The following is an 18,394-nucleotide window of genomic DNA, read 5'->3' as shown; positions in this document are numbered from 1 at the left end:
CCCCCCCCCCATCAGAGCAACTCTGATGTTATTAAATTAGTGGCAGTATCAGATTTTTTAGCATGCATTTAGATGCAAAAACACTGAAATCTACTTTTCAGACTACAAACCACTTCCTCTCACAAGCAAAATTTTTAACCAGCTGTTTCGGATTTGCATGATTTTGTAGTCCCAATAAATGCTGGACCATTTTTCATGCAAATGCAGCTCCGAAGTCTTGCAGTGCTCCCACATAATGCTAGAGATACAGTACTTACAGCTGTCTTGCTAGTAGTGCACACTGAGACTCCTTATAAGAAATGACAGGTATGTACTTCAAACAGACTTTCCACCCTATGAATGAACTTCAGAAAACAGGTTAGTACAAGGATATTTTCTTTTCAGAAACTGCAGTATCTAAATAATGTTTTACTGTAAAGACTGACAGCACAATGCTAAAACTTTGACAGACTGGAAGAAGTTAGACTAGCAGTGACAAGCAGAACAAAACAAAAAACAACAACAACAAAAAAGCAGAAGATCTGTACTGAAAATGAATACAACCATTCTAAGCAGCAAAGAGGAAACAGCCTGTAAGCAAAGTTTTTATCTTTCATTCAATCTATTCATTCCATTAATTAGCAGATGTTTTACACAAATTCACCGAAATGCAGGGCAATTTACTGGTGCATTGACTACACTTATTTTATACTGCCATCAGCACTGTAAAAATACTTAGAATAGATGGAATTATGTTATTGAAAAGCTTTTATAAAAAGATGAAACACACTGAGCAATTAAGATATAACATAAAACATCTTCACTTTATTCAAATTAAGTTAGAATTTCCTGATCTTTATCTTCATCGTACAAATAATCTTCTATGCAAAATAGTTTATAAAATACTAAAAAAGATTTTATTGTAAAAAAAATAAAGTTTCTAGATATACAGTTACTTTGCACTATCACAAATAATATTTAACATTTAATTTTAATATCACAATACTCAAGTCATGTAAACCAATGGTCCTACTGGTAAGAAAACCACTTTTCAAACCCAAGTTCACCAGGGATTTGTTCAATATTTTCCACTTGTCACATCTACAAGGGTTGGTCTGAAAGTAATGCTTCCTATTTTATGGTATCAGCCTATGACATCAGATGATGGGGGTAGAGCAGCAGAACTTGAATCTTCCCACTAATATTCCGCTACATTTTGTTGCCATGTGACTGATGGCAGCAGAGGGACAATCTGACAAAATGGTGTCTGACATGGAAGTGCGTATGAAGAAAAAGTGCATTGCTGACTTCCTCCATGAGGAAAAAATTAAGCCCATTTGCATCCGTCAATACTTGCTGAACATACATGGAGACCAAACAGTGGATGCAAGTGCAGTGAAGGAGTGAGTGGTGCATTTTAGCAGTGGCAACAGTGATGTGAAAGACAGGCCACGCTCCAGATACCCATGCAGATTGTGTTTAGTATGACATGCAGGTTCTGTTCACTGCTTGAAAAAACGCACAGCTAATACTAAAAAAAAGTATTTTGTAGCTCAGAACTTTTTCTATCACACAGTGTTCTTGTGCTCTTTGTATCTGTTGTAGTTTCCGTGGTAATTAATAGGAGGCATTACTCTCGGAGCAACCTATGTATATCCTCACATCATTCTGATGGTCTGCAGTTGAACTGCACTCATAAAATGAAGTTAGACATTGGCCTCTCCTTTCCCCTATTATCAGATTTAAAGATAGTTAAATAGTAAATTTTAGTACATCAGCTACATATTGTAGTCACAGAAGAACAAAGATCCTCAAAACTAGAACAGAACTTTACTGAGCAGCAGTGTAAAGGCAGCCTACACTGTATTCTGGGCACACATCTTGATTTCTACCAGTACTCAAGCTAGTGGGTTGAAGAACAAGCTCAGACCTCTTGACACTGCAGTGTAATCAGGATAGAGACATATCTACTGCATGAAATGCCTTTAAAATTTTTTGATTTAGTTACTTGACCCTTCACTGCTCCAATTCACTTTCATTCTGCAAAGTCTTCATAGCTAAACCCCAGAGGGTCATGCTAGAGAAGAATGGTCCTTCAGTATTCTTGTATGCAACAGAGGATGTTCGACTGCCTAGAGGATCATTACAGTGACTGTCCAAACTAACCATAGAGGAACGAATCATGGAAATACTATCAGACTCTAACGTTTCTTCAGCAGAAGATCCATCTACATCTGCATAAGCATATGGTGGTGGAGTTTGCTGTGTCTGAGCTTTCTGGAGTTTAGCTGAATCCACATTCAATTTCTGTTGGTTTGCTGAGTCATGGTGTTGAATCATTGATCGCAGCTTACAGTAAGAATCTGCAGAACTGCCAAATTCAGTTGAACCTGCAGTTGGACGAATGGGAAATTTAACTGACACTGGTAACAACGTAACTGACATTTCTTGGCCAAATGAGTCAGAGCTCTGAGATTTGTCAAGATCAGAAGTTTCAATCCCTTGAGTAAATTCATCTAGTGTGTTCGGACCTTCATCAGTGGCTTTGCAGTGCATTTTCTTGTGCCTCCGTAAAACAGCAGAGCGAGTGAAGCACTTGTTACAAGTTTCACAGGTATAGGGCTTTTCTCCTGTGTGCGTCCGCACATGTCTACGCAGGTCACCAGAGCCTGCAAAACACTTCCCTACAAGACAGAAGTGATAACATTATGATTTTGTTCTTAATACAAGCACAAAAACAAGCTCTAATTAGAGAAAGTATCAAGTGATGAGCTATGGTACATCCCAGTTGTGTACTTTTATTTAGGGTTTCTTCTGTTTCTACAAATCACTTATTTCTTCTCCTTGAACTGATTTTCTGTCTTGTATTTCCAGTGCTTTAGATTTTGTCTCCAGAGAAAGGAATATCCATTAATATTTGAAAATTGTGAGCACTCTCAATCTGTTTCAATCTTTGTGGTGGGGAAAAAAAGTATAAAATGAAGATCAATGAGAGTCCTCTGCCTGGTAAAGCAGCGTGCTTTTAATTATATTCTTCCAGCTAGAACTACATCATAGAAAGTAATGCTTTGTTCATTAGAGAGCAACTACTCTTAAAATGCTCATAAGTCAGCTATTTTGTTAACTGTGAGCTAGCATAATGCAGAAGTCCATTTTTTCTTTTTTTTTTTCTTTTTTTTTTTTTTTTTTTTTTTACACAAAGAATGCATCAAAACCATTTTTTAATTGCTGTAAATATTAAAGTACAATAAAATAGCAGACTGTCTGCCTGTGTTAACAACCACAGGCTCAAATAACTCAATTACCATATCATAATTAAAAAAAAAAAAAACACCAAGTGTGAACCAAGGCAAAGTGTAGAAGCACAACTGAGTGAGGAAGCATTAATTTTCAGAATATGATCCAGACACCTCACGTTCTTTGGAAGAATAAAAATGACTTAATACGTCTTCGTGATTTTCTCATTCCACCTAGGTTAAAGACTACTTTGTTTTGTATGGACAGATACTAACTAAAATCATTTGTATTATCTGAAAGCTCACTGAAACTGCAGTCTGTTTTTGGCATACTTTTCATTCTACTGCTTTCTTTTTTTCAGAAAAGCCACTAAGCAGTAAAAGTTGAGATTACAAATTACTGGAATAGTACATGTGGGCTTTTTGCTTCTGCGAATTTCATAACAGTTGAACAAATCTCCTTTGTGTATTTCTTGCTCTCAGAAGATTACCTGGCTAAAACAGAAAAATGATCAAAAGACCACTAGAAAACAAGAGGAAAATAAATCCACTTAAATACTAGGAAAGCAAAGGTTTGTTTATTCTTTCACATCCTGCATGTCTGTATTTCCTCCTGTTGATGCAAGATCTAATAATTACAGCTTTTGCTGCTGCCTGAGGACATTATCAATAAAACATACCACAGTAGGACATTATCATATGGTGAATACCTTCCTCTAAAGATGATTCCTCAGAACATGAAAGAAATTATATCAATATAGCGCCTACAGGCAGAAAAGTAAGTAGCCTGCAGGATGCTAAGTAATAGATGAGATATGGATAGATTGCAATTTCTCAGAACCACATTATACTAGGATGAATCACCGATTAAAGAGCTATTTTCAAACCATTTGGAAGTAAAATCTACGCAGTAGATTTTGAAAGTGGATGTTCTCTGGAGTGAGGCTTTAATCAAGTTTTGATTTTATTCCAGAAGTTGAAGCAAAGTAGCAAAATGTTACTATCATTCCATGATTGACTCCAGTTAAACCTCAGCAGCATTTAACCAGCAAGAAGGAAGGAAGATTCTACTGATAGCCAAGTGATGCCAAACCAAGCTTTCAGTTAGAAAATGAACAGACAGTATCAGTATTTCTATGGCAAACACATACATGTTGATTCCCTATTTCCTTCCTGTATTCTTCAACTGAAATTCACTTTTGAACTTATGATAGTTGCAACAGTTCAGTACACCAGATGATATGAAAGATACAAGACAGAAGATTTTGTTAGAAACTTTTGCAATGTGGTATTTCAATTTACAATCATTTTAGTTGTTATTCTGCTGACACTGTAAACGTTAGTTATTTAAAAAAAACTAAGATACACCAAGCCTACACACAGTAAGTCTTACCACATGCTGAACAGCTGTATGGTCTCTCTCCAGTATGTCTGATTCTGTGCTTTACTAATTTTCGTTGCATGTTGAATGACTTTCCACATTCGTCACAGGTGAACACTTTATCTGCCGTATGAGTCTTTTTGTGTTCCTTTAAATTACTGAAGTTACTGAACCCTAGAAAAATATGACAGACACAGTCTAAAATGACTTATCACATTTAAATCATAAGACCTTAAGAGGCAGAAGCTTTGATTCTTACCTACCTCTGCCACAGATATCACACAGATGAGGCTTTTCTCCAGAATGAATGATGATGTGACGCTGAACATCCCCAGAAGCAGCAAATCTGTAACAGAATATATAAATTGTGTAACTGGGTTCACAAGCTCCTATATTCTCCTAAATATAACTGTAACCATATGGAAATCAAATATAATGAATATCGGATATTCTGAAGAAAAAAAATCTAAACCCCTGATGCCCAAATTAATACATTTGAAACAAACATTTTGAAGTTGGCAATGCCTACTTCAATTTATGCTAGGAAAAAAAAACAAAAGTCTTCTCCATAAATGTTATTAATTTCCTCCATTTAACATAGTCTAGAGTGCTAATAATATTCCTAAATTATTGTTCTTTTTCACCTGTTAGCAGGAGGAAGAAATATTTAATACTTTGCTTAAATCTGTCAAGGTTCTATACTGTGTAAGTCTCATATAATGGAATAAAAAAGGAAATGATATGATCAAGTAATGAAAACAGAAATTGAGGTTAAGGTACAGAAAAGCAAGATTTACTGTGCATCAGACTGTTCAAAGTACACACAACAGTATATATATCCTTAACTAAAGATGCCAACATAAAAATTTATATGAGGCCACAGACTATATATGTAGTGACATCTTATTAATGAGACCTGCAACAAGAGGCTTACATATTTCAGTATATAAACCTAATGTCTTGTTATGAAATTTAGCAGCACACTGCCTAAGCTCTTGGCCCTTACTTTATCACAACTAAAGAAAACACAAGTTTTAACATGGTAACTTCACTGGAATGACCAATTTCACTCACCTTTTCCCACAGATCTCACAAATGTAAGGCTTTTCACCAGAATGTCGACGTAAATGAGTCTGGAGATTACCTGCCTGAAGGAACAGTGATTTAACATTTAACTTCAAATATCCTGTTGGTGTATTCAGATAAAAAGACAATTAGGTTAACTATGAGACAAGCTTTTTATTTCTAATTCTGAGACAGTTAAGACTACAAGGCATGTAGAAATTGAGATTACCGTGTACTTCTAGTCCAAATTGCTTATGTATGCAATTATGTATTGACACGAACAGAGAAAAAGAGTCTGGAATCTAACATTCAGGAAAACAGATCCAGCTATAAATAAAAATGACACTAACTAGATTGCAATCAAGAAGAAAATTTAATAGTAATATGGCTTATGTTTGTCTCATTTTCCCTGAGCTACAAACAAAATACATAACAGGATGCCTAAATTCACCTAGCAGGAGGTAAAGAAAAGGAGTAAACACTTTTCCATCCACAGAAGAGTTAAGAGCTAAGTGCTCCAAAGCCATATTTACCCACATTAGAAGAAAATGGAATAGGATGTATAGAAATGAACAAATAGGATTACTGCCAATTAATTTTCATTACATGTCTTTCCTCCCCCAGTCCTGTAAAAATCACCCCAGTCTGCTGGCAAGCCAGCTAATGACAATTTGACAAAACCACGTCACTAATGCCAACTTATTTTTTCAGTGCTTCTGAGTGGTTAATCCATTAAGAGTCCAGTGCTCAAAGAACAAGATACAGCTCATCTCCATAGAAGAGCTGCAGATGTTTCAGAAAAAAGCGTGTGCATACTTCCAGGGTCTATTTTAGCTAAATATATTAAAGGGATGTTTCTATCAGAAAGAAAAATGGGAATGTGAAGATTAACACATCCTCCTCAGTCACAGCAAGTCAACAAAAACCTCAGTAATTTTTTCCTACTCCTTTAGATATAAATTACCTTTGACAATCAATCACTGTAATCTCAGCTTATGATATACAAAACAAATACTGCAGACACGCATGCAAGACAATACTAAAAGAATGAATGTACACACTGAGAGAACTTTCTTTAACCCTGTAAGGTTTTTCAGGCAGATGTTGAAATGGAAACAGAGAGGCATTGGTTACCTGTTTCTGTAGGAGAGAATGGATTGAACTGACTTCTCCAAGTAATCTGTACTCTGCAAAGACTGAGGATTTTTTTGCAGAGGTGCTTTGGAAAGCAGCATGCAAGAGACAGTACCTTAACTGTTATTTATGCCACCAAACAAAATAGAAATGCATGTGATATTCTAGATTGGGAGAGAGCCTGAATATGAAGCACAACAATTATTCTGAAAAGCCTCCAGTAGAGACAGTTTTGGTTCACAATAAAAGTATTTAACAGATAACAGCAAGCAGATCTATTAATTGTAATGCTGTATCACTTCTTGCTAATGAGGGCACGAGCTTGTTATTAACTGATCCAAGACAATACAAAAAAGAAAAAAAAATTAGTACCTTGTGTTCTTCCTAAATCTGTAAGACTGCATACAATCTTGGCTAAAGCACAATATGCCATCCAAACAAAAAGATGTAAGGGAACTTTTATGAGGATTTCAGTGAAAGAAAATGTTTAGAATAATCATCTTACCGATCTTGGTTGCACAGTATTCTTCATAATTTCAGAGACTGGAGATGATACAGTAGACCTGCTCTATTTGCAAGTGGCATGCTTTTAAGGAGAAGGAACTGACACCTATCAGCTCCCAAAAGGAGCTCTGCAGGAGGCAGTGAGGCAGTAAGTAGGATATCCCAGATCACAAGGAAGAGGACCACACTGCAACATGTTGCTTACTAGTAGGGAAAGATGCAAGCTTGGAAGTTCAAAAGAACCCTTTCTCTCAAAAAATCATTTGTGGTTATTCCACATTATGAGTTGCCATTTTAATTTTCCCTGCTTTCTTCAGTTTCTGTTTCACATTCCACCAAACGGAACATCATTTCAGCTTAATTAAACAGGAGCTGGCATATCAAACACAACAACTGCATTGTGTCCAGAAAGTGAAAGCTTAAATAAGAAAAGCCTTACTATTTCTGTGTCTGCAAGCTGAGAAGTTTGTAACAGAGAACAAGATCTGAGATGGCCTTTTCAACAAAAAATAAACAGTAATCATCCTCAAAACTTACTTTGCTTTTGCTTATTTGCATGATTCAGAAGCAAGCATCTCAGAAGTATGCAATCTCCTATTTATGACAAGAAGTGTAATACACAGACTGAATTTTGTGGCTCATACTCTGAAAGTTCACAGATTCCAGAGTGTTCCTCCAGACAAGCATGATAACAGAAAAGGGAGGGAAGTTCTATAAGAGCGTTAAATTAAAAGGCAGAAATTTGATTTTTTTCTCATTTTAAATTAAAGAGGAAAAATGCATGCTGCCTTACATTCTGCCATATACACTGCATACACGAAGGTTTTTCATTCCCTCTTCCCACACAGTAAAGATTTACAATATAGGAAATCACCATGTTTGCCAGAAGTGCTTTTAAAGGAATTTGTGAATACCCACTTTTTTCTTTTAATGAGTGGCTGCTCGGCCATCCAAATTAATGAAAAGGTAAATTTTTTTCTGGCTAACAAGCAGATCCAGATTTGCTCAGAATAGCTTGATGATAGCTTGCTCACTGGATGCAGGATATATTCAGTTCCAGACCAGATTGTGCAACTGCATCAGATACACGGATCAAAGAAGCCCCCTGGTCAGCTGCAAAACAGGCCAGAGAAGCAAAGCACACGTGGGTGGGAAGCTAAAGGCCCTGTAAGTCTAATCCTTAAACCAGGACCCCTAAGGAAGAACAAAGTTATTTGATAATTGTGATGCAATCTTGGCATAAAAATATACTGTCTCCCACAGTTCAGCATAAATATTCCAAATAAGAAAATAGAAAAGAAATGGAAATTTTTGAAGGACAAGACAACTAGGCAACTTATTTCTAGAAATATAAATAAGTTGTACTCAGAATAGTAAACAAGCATAGTAGGGCAAGTTAAGACAACTACAGCTTAGGCCCTGTGTATAAGTAGGGAATTTCATGAGCATTTTGTTAAAAATTCTGACTTTTGTAACTTCAGATAGACTATGCTGTACTTATTTATAGAAGAAAAAGGAGTCCAAATGTAGACACTCATTTTTCTAGACAAATCAGAAAAATCTGCTTAATTTATGTCACTTACAAAGATTAAATTGCACTGTGAATACAATGTATTATATGAAATTTTCATGTTTTTTAGACAGTTATGTAAAAACACTATTCAGAGTGGATTCCTAAACATAAGGCAACAGCACAACCTGAGAACAAAAGTTCTATTCCAAATTGGCTGTGGCTCCTACAGATAAATATTCGTTTGAAGATAAAATACATAACAGGCATCTACTGAGAGCAGAAAGGTACAAAACGTGTCAAAGACATCTAAAGCACTTAACATGTTGTTTTCAGATAAGATGTTTAAATATTTTATCTAAAAAGTCAAGTCTGTCTGAGCAAAAAGTATCTAATCTACAGACACAAAACCAAGTTTATTTTTAGAATCAGGACATGGATGCATTTAATTTTCAAGTGTAAGTACTATAATATAAAATATTCCCACCTGTGAGAAGTGTTTCCCACAAATGTTACATTCAAAAGGTTTTTCACCTAAAAAGAAACAGAAGATAGAACTTCTAATAGCTGCAGCAGAATACAAACATGTCAAATTTGTACACTTCCTTTTAAAGTGTTTAATGTAAAAAATAAAAACATCCCCCAAAGGACACTTACCCGTATAATTAAAGGGAAATTTAAGAAGGAAGTACAGCATTTACCATGAAGCTTTTTAAGGCAGGCTTCTCAGAAACATAATTTATATTTCAAAATAAACAGAAGAGCTTTGATATGAATAGGAGTGCTTTTTCGTTGTTGTTAATATTTGTTGTCCAGATGAAAGGAGTACCATACCATTAGGAACAGAACAGGTGACAGGTTTCTACTACAACAACAAAAGCTATGGAAAGTGCACCGGTCCTTCCATTTGTACATGCAAAGACCCTCTCTTAAAAAAGAATATGGAACACAAATTTGGGAGGATTCAGTTTTCCCTGCTCAATGAGTACCATATGCCTCCAATCAGCATATAGCCATTCACTGACCCCAAATGCGTATTTGCCTTTCAGCAGTACCTGATAATTAACTGTAATATTTCTGAATTTGTGTATCCAAAACTTGTATTCTTGAACCTGCCCACTCCAGCATTTAAAAATAACTTGATGTTCCACCTAGAATGTCACTGTGCAAAACCGTAGGTATTTCCAGAAGGAAAAAGAGGTCTTACATTTCGTTCCATCCTGCTGACAAATCAAAAAAATCAGTCTATAATTTTTCATTTATGTATTTTAACAAGCATTCTCCAGATTTTCAAGAACACCACTTGGCCATTTGTAGTCTTATTTTCCACCAAATATTTCTGCACTGTGACTCTTCCTCCATCTTCAGAAGTGTTAGAAGTACCACCTGCAATATCCAGGCACCGAGGTTCTACTTTCCATCACTGCTGCAAAATACATGTGATATCATTTCAGCATCTAGGACCAAATGCAATTGCCTCAGATTTTAAATCAGAGTGAACATAGTTATATGGCCTCACAGACAGGCAGCAGTCTTCTAGATATGTGAAAAACTTAGCTTAAATCAATCTTTCCTACTTACTGAAGAATGGAAAAAGTTTCAAGAGAGCTTTTATCCAAACATAAGACAAAATAAAACAACAACTCAACAGTAAGTAGCAGAGAGGGTTGACTTTATTATGACTCTAAATATGCAAATAACCAGAAATTCTGATACTGACAAATCAAATATGAATGAAACCATCAGGACATCAGAACTCTGGCAATCTGGAAGGCTTCTGACAGCCATAAAAGCATTGAGGTAATTTGGAAAGGAACACAAAAAACATTAGTGGCAATTCCTGCAGAAATGACCTATATTAAAAAAAAAAAAAAAAAAAAAAAAGTTACTGTTGACTCAAAGATTGTTATCTGAACAGAAATCCACCCTAAAAAAAAAACAAAAACCGGAAGGGATAAGGTAGAAATCAAAGGCTCAAATTCCTCAAAATAACTGTTGGAGTTTGTATGCAATTCCACTAGGACTGTACTGATGCACACTCTTGCTTCAATGAACTTAGTAGTTTTCTTTTTCCCATGATAAAGATAGAACAAAAAGGTTCGGTTCGTTAAAGAAACATCCAGACAATTTTCAGAGAACTCTTCTACACCTACATAAAACTCTAAACAACCAAGCATATCAGGCACCTACTGCAAAAACAAATTCTAGCCTAGCAGCAATGCTAGATCACTGAGTGGATGGTGGCTTCCTAGGCTGTTACTAAGAGTGCAGCTAGTAAGCTGAAGATGATTCTCTTCTGCTTGTCACTGCTGAGACCATACCTGGAGCCTTAAGAAGGCCAACAGGAAATCCTACAGCTGTCTACAATCATCTAATGAGGACTGATGAAACCAGATACTTGAAGTGATAAGACACAATGCAACAGAGACAAGTTGGATTATCAGATACAGGAAAAGACTCTTTACTCCATTGGATGGTGAACACTGCTACTCCTTTCCAGGAGAGGCTATGGAATCTCTGTGAAGATAATATAAACTTGACTAGACATGGTCTTGAGCAAAACAACCTAATCTAATTTCTGCTTTGAGCAGAGCATTTGGACTACGTGACCTCCAGGAGAATTCTTCTAAGCTAAACTACAGTATGATATTATGTCTGTCATTAAATTCCAAACTAAAAACCTTATCTGAGATCAACACTCATCTCCCCAAAGACCACTGATGGATCAACAGCAGTAGAGAAGTTTGGAGGGAGGGAGGAAAGTAACTGAGCTGCAACAGTGATAATGCTTAAACAAACATCCAGGAGACTTCTTAACCCTTGAACTGATTTCTGTTTTTATCTTCTGTTATATCCATCTTGTTCAACGCTGCAAGATGAAATAATTATAAAGTGCACAACAGAGCTCCACAGGAGAAAGACAACAGCAGTGTTCCTGAACAGAACATACAGGTGAGGAGCATAACCCACTAAGCACAGAATACTGGCAACTTGTCCAAGCAAAGCTCAGAATGAAAAGGTTGGGGATCAATACTGCATTCCATGACAGGGTAACTTTTTCTGTTTTTTGCAATCCTGCTATGAGTTCTTTCCATTGATTAAAAATGACATATTGTCTGAAAATGTTTTTTTAATAACTTATTTTTTTTTACTAGGTAGGTAAGCAATGTGTAAGAGGGAACCAGACAGGTTCTACCACAGAAGTCACGCTAATTAAAACACACTACAATATTCAGTCAAGTCAAATCCAATAGACTCTACTTCACTGATATGCAGCTGTATCTACAGAAACAAAAATTTTAAAGCATTTCTGTCAGGAACCCTGAAGTGATTCCTATATATAGTTTAGTACCCAGTCCATCCCCTTAACATTTAAGTTACAATGCATTACACAAGGATCAAAGTTAACCTTACACCTTCTAAAATTACTTTATATGATTTACCAGACTCAGAAGCATACAATAACACAGGTCAATTGTACAAGCAATGCACTCTTAAAACAATCAAGAAGTCTATGGACACCACGACTCACAAAATCTAGATTTCTCCCAATGATTAAGATATCTAACAGCAAATTACAACATGTTTCTCACAGTTGCAGTCTCTCTTCCACATTTATTCTCTAGCAAAAACTCTCATTTTACCAACTTCAGAGTCTCTCTCTCTCAGAGCATCTAGAGAAGTCCCACCTATCTTCTATCTGACCACCTATTCTCCTGAAATTTATAAGACTTTAAAATATACTTGGTAATGTCAGCCTAAATTCAACGACAGATTCAAAACGCAAGTCAAAGAAAGAGAGGATGGAGATAAAACACATGCAACTGTTTCATGGGGGAACAAATTAATACAGTATTACAAGTAATACACATACGCAGATGCATTCAAGGACACTGAATAAAAACTTCAAAAGACAAATGAGAACTGTTCATATTTTCAGGTTCTGACTTTCTTTTCTACTAATCACATGGATAAATAAATTCATAATATTCAGGATTAATTAACAAAAGCAATTAGTGTCTGCTAAGAAAGACTCATTTACTGTCAAGGTAGCAATACCTTCCACGCTCATTTGCAAAGAGACGTTTATCTGACAAGACCTAGAGAGATGCATTTGTGTATTTAATATGGGGGAAGAGAAGGGCAAAAAGTTTTCTACAGTACTGATTGAGAACAGTGCCATCTCAAGGACATGGAAACAATGGTATTACTTGACTAGCTACAATACCTTTTATAATACTAGCTACAGTACCTTTTAAAATCCCTTTTAAAAAGTGTTCCTAGTTGTAGAAATAAAATAGAATACGCTAATTCAATGGAACAGACAGACTAGTTAATTCAAAATTAGACTCGGTCTTGTTTTTCAATACAATAAAAATGTACTTACATCTACGTTAGGTTTAAAAATAATATTACCAATAAGTATTTAAAACAAAGCAAGTTCAAAATTCCCATTCATTCTGTAGCTTACTTGCTTACAGGAGTATTACTTTCTAGATAAATATCATGAAAGAATATATTTTACAGGTTAAAAAGAAATGACTACCAAGCTCCAATCAGTTCTATTTTACAATGAATAAATCACAATGAAGAAAGGACTGCAGTTGCCTAGAAGCTTTACAATGTTTTCTTCTACTCACGTGCACTTTTGTTGTTATCTGCCTTAAGACTTCTGGACAACCTGACTCTTTTAAAGTAATGGCAAAAATGACATTTCCATTAAAATAACACACAACACTCCTTAAAAAAGCACCCCAGAAACAAACATGAGGCAGGAATCTTCAATACAATAAAAACTCTAAACTAAAATAAACTCAGTCTTACAGTCTTTATTACTACATGATTATTCACTGAAAATAAACATTAAAAAAACAAAACAAAACAAAACCTTTAAAAGCATACTCTAAACCAATGTTTCTGAATCAAGAGACACAAGACATTCTCCTCAATCCAAATATTTGGTCTGCAGACCAAGTTATCGGTAACTGTACCTGTATGAGACCTTTTATGGAGCTCCAGATTGCTTGGATGTTTGAAAGCCTTCCCACATAATTCGCAAGTATATTGCCTCTGTGACTGAAGAGTCTGTGATTGTCCTTCTTGTTCCAAAGGACCTTGAGATCTTTCAGTTTCAACAGTTTGTTCAAAATTCTCAGAATTCACCGAGTCATCAGCTTCTTTTTCTTCAGCAACTCTGACACTGGTCACACCCATGGTACTTTCATTTACAGATTCATTTACTCGTGTTATTCTACTGTCATCTCCTTTAGGCTCCGGGTGCTGCTCGGCAGATTTCTGAGATCTCAGAAAATTCAACTTTTTGAGGTGTACTGCCTTTTTCAGCCTCATCTGCTTGGTGGGCTGCAACAGCATGCTTTCTGTGTCTTGATCTGGAGCGGCTTCATTCAAGGGCTGAACCAGAAAGTTTGATGGTAAATGTTCAGAGGTTTCCAGAATACATTCAGGGTGACTGACAGGACAAGAACTCTGTACTGTGTTTATTTCTGTAGATGTATTGTAAGAAAAGGAATGTTCTGCTACCCTCTCATTATTAGAGCAAGCATTCTGCTTATAGAACTGTTTGCTGTAGAAGTTGCGCAGTTTATAATAGTAATTTGGTTGCTTAAAAGGAAGTTCTGTGCAGTTGCCATCTATGGAGTTGTGTGACTGCTTCTGTAAATCACCTGAGGGTGTGTGAAGATTAACAGACTGTGATGTATGAGAATGGTGGTCAGCCAAGACCTTGTTAGCTTGTGCGTCGGATGAACATTCTTGTAATAAGTTTGTTCCATAACTGTCATTGGTACAACTAGTATCTGCACTCAAACTACTCTGCAGGGAAAATACACTATTACAAGGCATGGTGGTTGTTTGCTCTATGGCTGTAGAAGATTTTAAAAAGGTGTGGCAAATATTCAGCACATTTTGCACTTGAAGGCATTGCGCAATATCCAACATAGCTTGTACATTGTCCTGACTAAGATCCAGATGGGAGGTATACATGAAGTCCAAGATTTGGCCAATCCCACCTACATTTTTAATGTCCAAATGAAAGACATCATTCTTCTGGCCTGAAGAATTCTGAAAAAGGGTCCTGACAAAATAAGGTAGATGTTCAAACACACAAATAATTCACAACACTTTTGTAGGAAAAGAAAAAAAATACATATACAGACACAAACATCTCAAACAGACTGTCTGGTATGAATAAAAAAATTTGTGCTATGTGGTCTTAGCAAATCTGTTGTGGTTTTGCAGATGAACTTCTCAAAACTGCTCAAATATTTCTTTCATACTATTATTCCTACACTGTTACACTTAAAGTACAAATTAAAGCAGCAGACTCTTTTTATCCTATACTCGCAGCTTCTTACCCAATGCTCTTTAAACATTTGGTGCAGGGATGTATTTATGGACTGTCTGCAATAGTCCACAAACCCAGAACGGCGTTTTCCCTTCCATCATAGCAATTAGGACATGAGAAATTTGTCAGTAAAAAGATAAGACAGATCCCAAAGTCAGCAAAATTGCTCTCTTCTGGCAATCAAGTTTGTCTATCACTCATTATCAGTGAACCTTACTAAAGACAGTTCATTAGTTCTTTTTATGCAAGTAGACAAGAGGACGGTAATAGTAAAGTTTTATTTTTTTAATTTTCCATTATTTTCCATTTTCCATTATTTTCATTATTTTCAATCCTTTCTGTCATACACCAAAAAAAAATTTGGTGCTGAATAACCAGGTACTGAATGAGAATCAAGTAAAAGAAGAAAAAAAAGAGTAAATGTATACGAGCATAAACCAGCAGTCCAACCATCACACACTGAATTTATCTTCAAAGTAACTGAATTCACAAGAGCACCAAAGCTGTAGCTCTTCATATGCATAACCAGTCCTAGACTGATCAGCTTGGCTCTGCCTCAGCCAGGACCTTCACACTTTCATGAAAAACCCCTAGTCTCTAACTTGACTCTCCCCCATAAAATGATGATGAATATATCATCTTCATGGGTTAACTCACAAATTAGGTTTGTTGAAAGGTGGACATAACATCAGTGAGCAGTGAATCTTACACAAAAGGTAGCTGAGGCTTAATGAAAAGCAGTTTTAGGTTCTGAAAGAATCTCCTCTGGTTCAAAACTGAAAGCAGTTTTGAAAGGATCTCCTCCGGGAGATCAACAGTGGGTGGGCTACAGTGAGGGGAGAAAAATGGGGAGTGATGTTCCTTCATGAACTACCTGCATACTTTAAAACACGTACTGTCTCTCTGATAATTTCTTCTATGCAGAGGTTCAGTATTACCTATGTAATCAAATCTTGTCTTGGACACCACCAAACAGAAGTGGATAACATGAACTGTTTCTGTCTGGCTCAGCTCACATTCAGTACTACTACATTCAGTACTACTTCATGTAAATAGTTATCTTTGCATACTGAAATACTGATTGCAGTATTTCATGCCAGAATCCCCTGTATGAAGCACTGTAAGCAAATAAAGAACAAAAAATTTCCAAAGTTAAACACTGTAGTAGTTAATGAGGCATACCCAAAAATTAAATTAGAATGCTCTCTGTTTTTAATTAGGTACAATAGTTGATGTAGGTTCATCTCTGGACAAATAGTTTAACTTTTTACCTTCCACTCTAATAGTTACTTTCTGTGCAACTACCAGAAAAAAATAATTAAACCAATTTCTCAGGTAAAACCTCAAAAAACAGCATTTAGTTCACTTTTTTTTTTTTTTTAACCAAAAGAAATTTCTGCCACATACCTGAAATACTGACTAAAAGCGGCTAACACATTTTTGTGTGCTTTGAAGCAGACACCTTTCACCACCAACATGCAGTCACAGAGAAGACCCTGAATGCGCTGCTCATGTAGCTGCTGGAGTAGATGACAACTATGGCTAGCAACAGTGTCCATGCTAGAAAGTCACATTACCTACAATAAAATAAAATTCTAAAATGAACTTTAAATATCAACTCACAAAATGAATTTAGAACACGAACAACACTTTTACCATTTTTTATCTCCTAAAGGAAACACTAGTTTAGACTTGCCTTGTGAGCTCTGAAGACATTTCTCTGTTTAAAAAAAGAATAAAAATCAATCACAGTATCACTCACCAGAAAACGCAGCAGCAGTTATGGAAGATATTGATTTTAATGAAGTATCTCTTACAACAAAAAGCTTCTGCAAGAATATGCAAGCGGTGCTGCAAAAATGCTGATCTCTATATCCATAGGAAATACAAAGCCAACTACTTTAACAAGATTATACGGCACAACCATATCAGATCTATAAAACAGTAATATCTGTAGAGGACAACCTCATTTGTTTCATCCTCTCAACTGAGCAGGGTGAACTCTGGAGCAGCACTGTTTGTAGCACATTCATTGCTATTGCAGCTAAGCACATTTCTCACAGATCTGGTTAAATAGACAAGCTAGAATGGCAATTCTTTGATTTAACAAAACATACAGCCTCATAAAAGTCACTTTTTGAACATGTTGAAGAGAACGCAACTGATAATAATCCCACACAATACATCCATGTTGAGTTCAAAGCTTTTTTTTTTTTTTTTTTTTTTTAAAAAGGATGAAACTCCAGCCCTGCATACTGGTAAGCACAAATGGCAAACTTAAAATCTTAGGACAGTGTTAAGTTGTAGTCTTAATTAAATGAAGCAGAAAAAAACACAATGATTAAATGTGACAAGAGCACAGTTATCCCCATTTTCAATTCTGATGAAGAGCTATAGTTCCCCATTTTAATGGGCTCCATAACAGAATCACAGAATGGCCATGGTTAGAAGGGACCTCAAGGATCATGAATCTCCAACTCCCTTGCCACATGCAGGGCCACCAACGTCCCCATTTAATACTAGACCAGGCTGCCCAGGGCCCCATCCAACCTGGGCTTGAACACCTTTAGGGATGGGGCATCCACAACCTCTCTGGGCAGCCTGTTCCAGCAACTCACCACTCTCTCTGTAAAGAACTTACACTTAACACACATTTCCTTTCCTTCTGGCATATTGAAGTGGTATTGCAATGTACATTTTATCCCCTATTTCACCTTGTCTTTTACCAGGCTTTAAAATAAACTAGCTGCACCTTTTGCTTGTCTCCCCCCCGGGGGCTTCGAAAGCCCTTAACAACCCAGGAATTCGGGCATCCTCAGCAGCTAGATGCCTCGGTGTCCGTGAAGAAGGGCACCCACTCCGAACTACTCACAAGCAAGAGCAACCCCAGCCCCACAGCCGTTAATTAACGCGCAGATCAAGGCTTCAGGATCCCCTCAGACCTTCAGAATTCCCTAAGCGCGAAGCAGGAGAAGGGCGGAAGGTGACAGAGGGAGAGCGAGGAACGAGGCAGGCACAGAAGAGAGTGGGCTGAGGAGACAGCGGAGCGCGGCACGGCTTAACAAACGACCGAGGGAAGGAGCCAGTCCCGCTCAGCCCAGCGCTTACCGGCTGCGGTCACCTCGCACCTCCATCCCAGCGCCAACCCCACACTCAACCTCCCCCCACCGCTTCCGGCGCCGCTCCTTCCGCTTCCGCTTCCGCTCCCGCTGCGTCCCCGA

At 36.8% G+C, this 18,394-nt stretch overlaps 1 protein-coding gene across 2 annotated transcripts; it reads right to left on the bottom strand.

The window, feature by feature from the left end:
- Positions 1-803: 803 nt before the first annotated feature.
- ZBTB49 (zinc finger and BTB domain containing 49) lies at positions 804-18,365 on the bottom strand. Of its 2 annotated transcripts, XM_042871565.1 has the most exons (9): positions 18,282-18,331; positions 16,870-16,893; positions 16,581-16,750; positions 13,801-14,903; positions 9,297-9,343; positions 5,671-5,744; positions 4,860-4,942; positions 4,609-4,770; positions 804-2,663 (listed from the first exon to the last, which is right to left on the bottom strand). In XM_042871565.1, exons 3-9 carry the CDS (start codon positions 16,730-16,732, stop codon positions 1,996-1,998), a joined length of 2,289 nt encoding a protein of 762 aa, XP_042727499.1. In that variant the 5' UTR covers positions 16,733-16,750; positions 16,870-16,893; positions 18,282-18,331; the 3' UTR covers positions 804-1,995. The 2 variants fall into 2 exon arrangements, with proteins under 2 accessions (XP_042727499.1, XP_042727498.1); XM_042871564.1 differs by lacking the exon at positions 16,870-16,893 and having other exon boundaries at positions 18,282-18,365.
- Positions 18,366-18,394: the final 29 nt, after the last annotated feature.

The sequence above is a fragment of the Lagopus leucura genome, unplaced genomic scaffold (assembly GCF_019238085.1).
Source record: "Lagopus leucura isolate 7727_CA_CO unplaced genomic scaffold, USGS_WTPT01 Super-Scaffold_100004, whole genome shotgun sequence".
Taxonomy (NCBI): Eukaryota; Metazoa; Chordata; class Aves; order Galliformes; family Phasianidae; genus Lagopus; species Lagopus leucura.
Note: the sequence above shows the minus strand (reverse complement) of the source record. Positions and strands in the feature narration are given on the sequence as shown.

Coding starts and splice junctions, on each gene's coding strand:
- ZBTB49 (XM_042871564.1), bottom strand. CDS start 16,732: ATGGACACTGTTGCTAGCCATAGTTGTCATCTACTCCAGCAGCTACAT. Junction 14,904..16,580: donor GCTTTTAGTCAGTATTTCAG/GTATGTGGCAGA, acceptor TTATTTTGTCAG/GACCCTTTTTCAGAATTCTT. Junction 5,745..9,296: donor GTGGGAAACACTTCTCACAG/GTGGGAATATTT, acceptor CTGTTCCTTCAG/GCAGGTAATCTCCAGACTCA.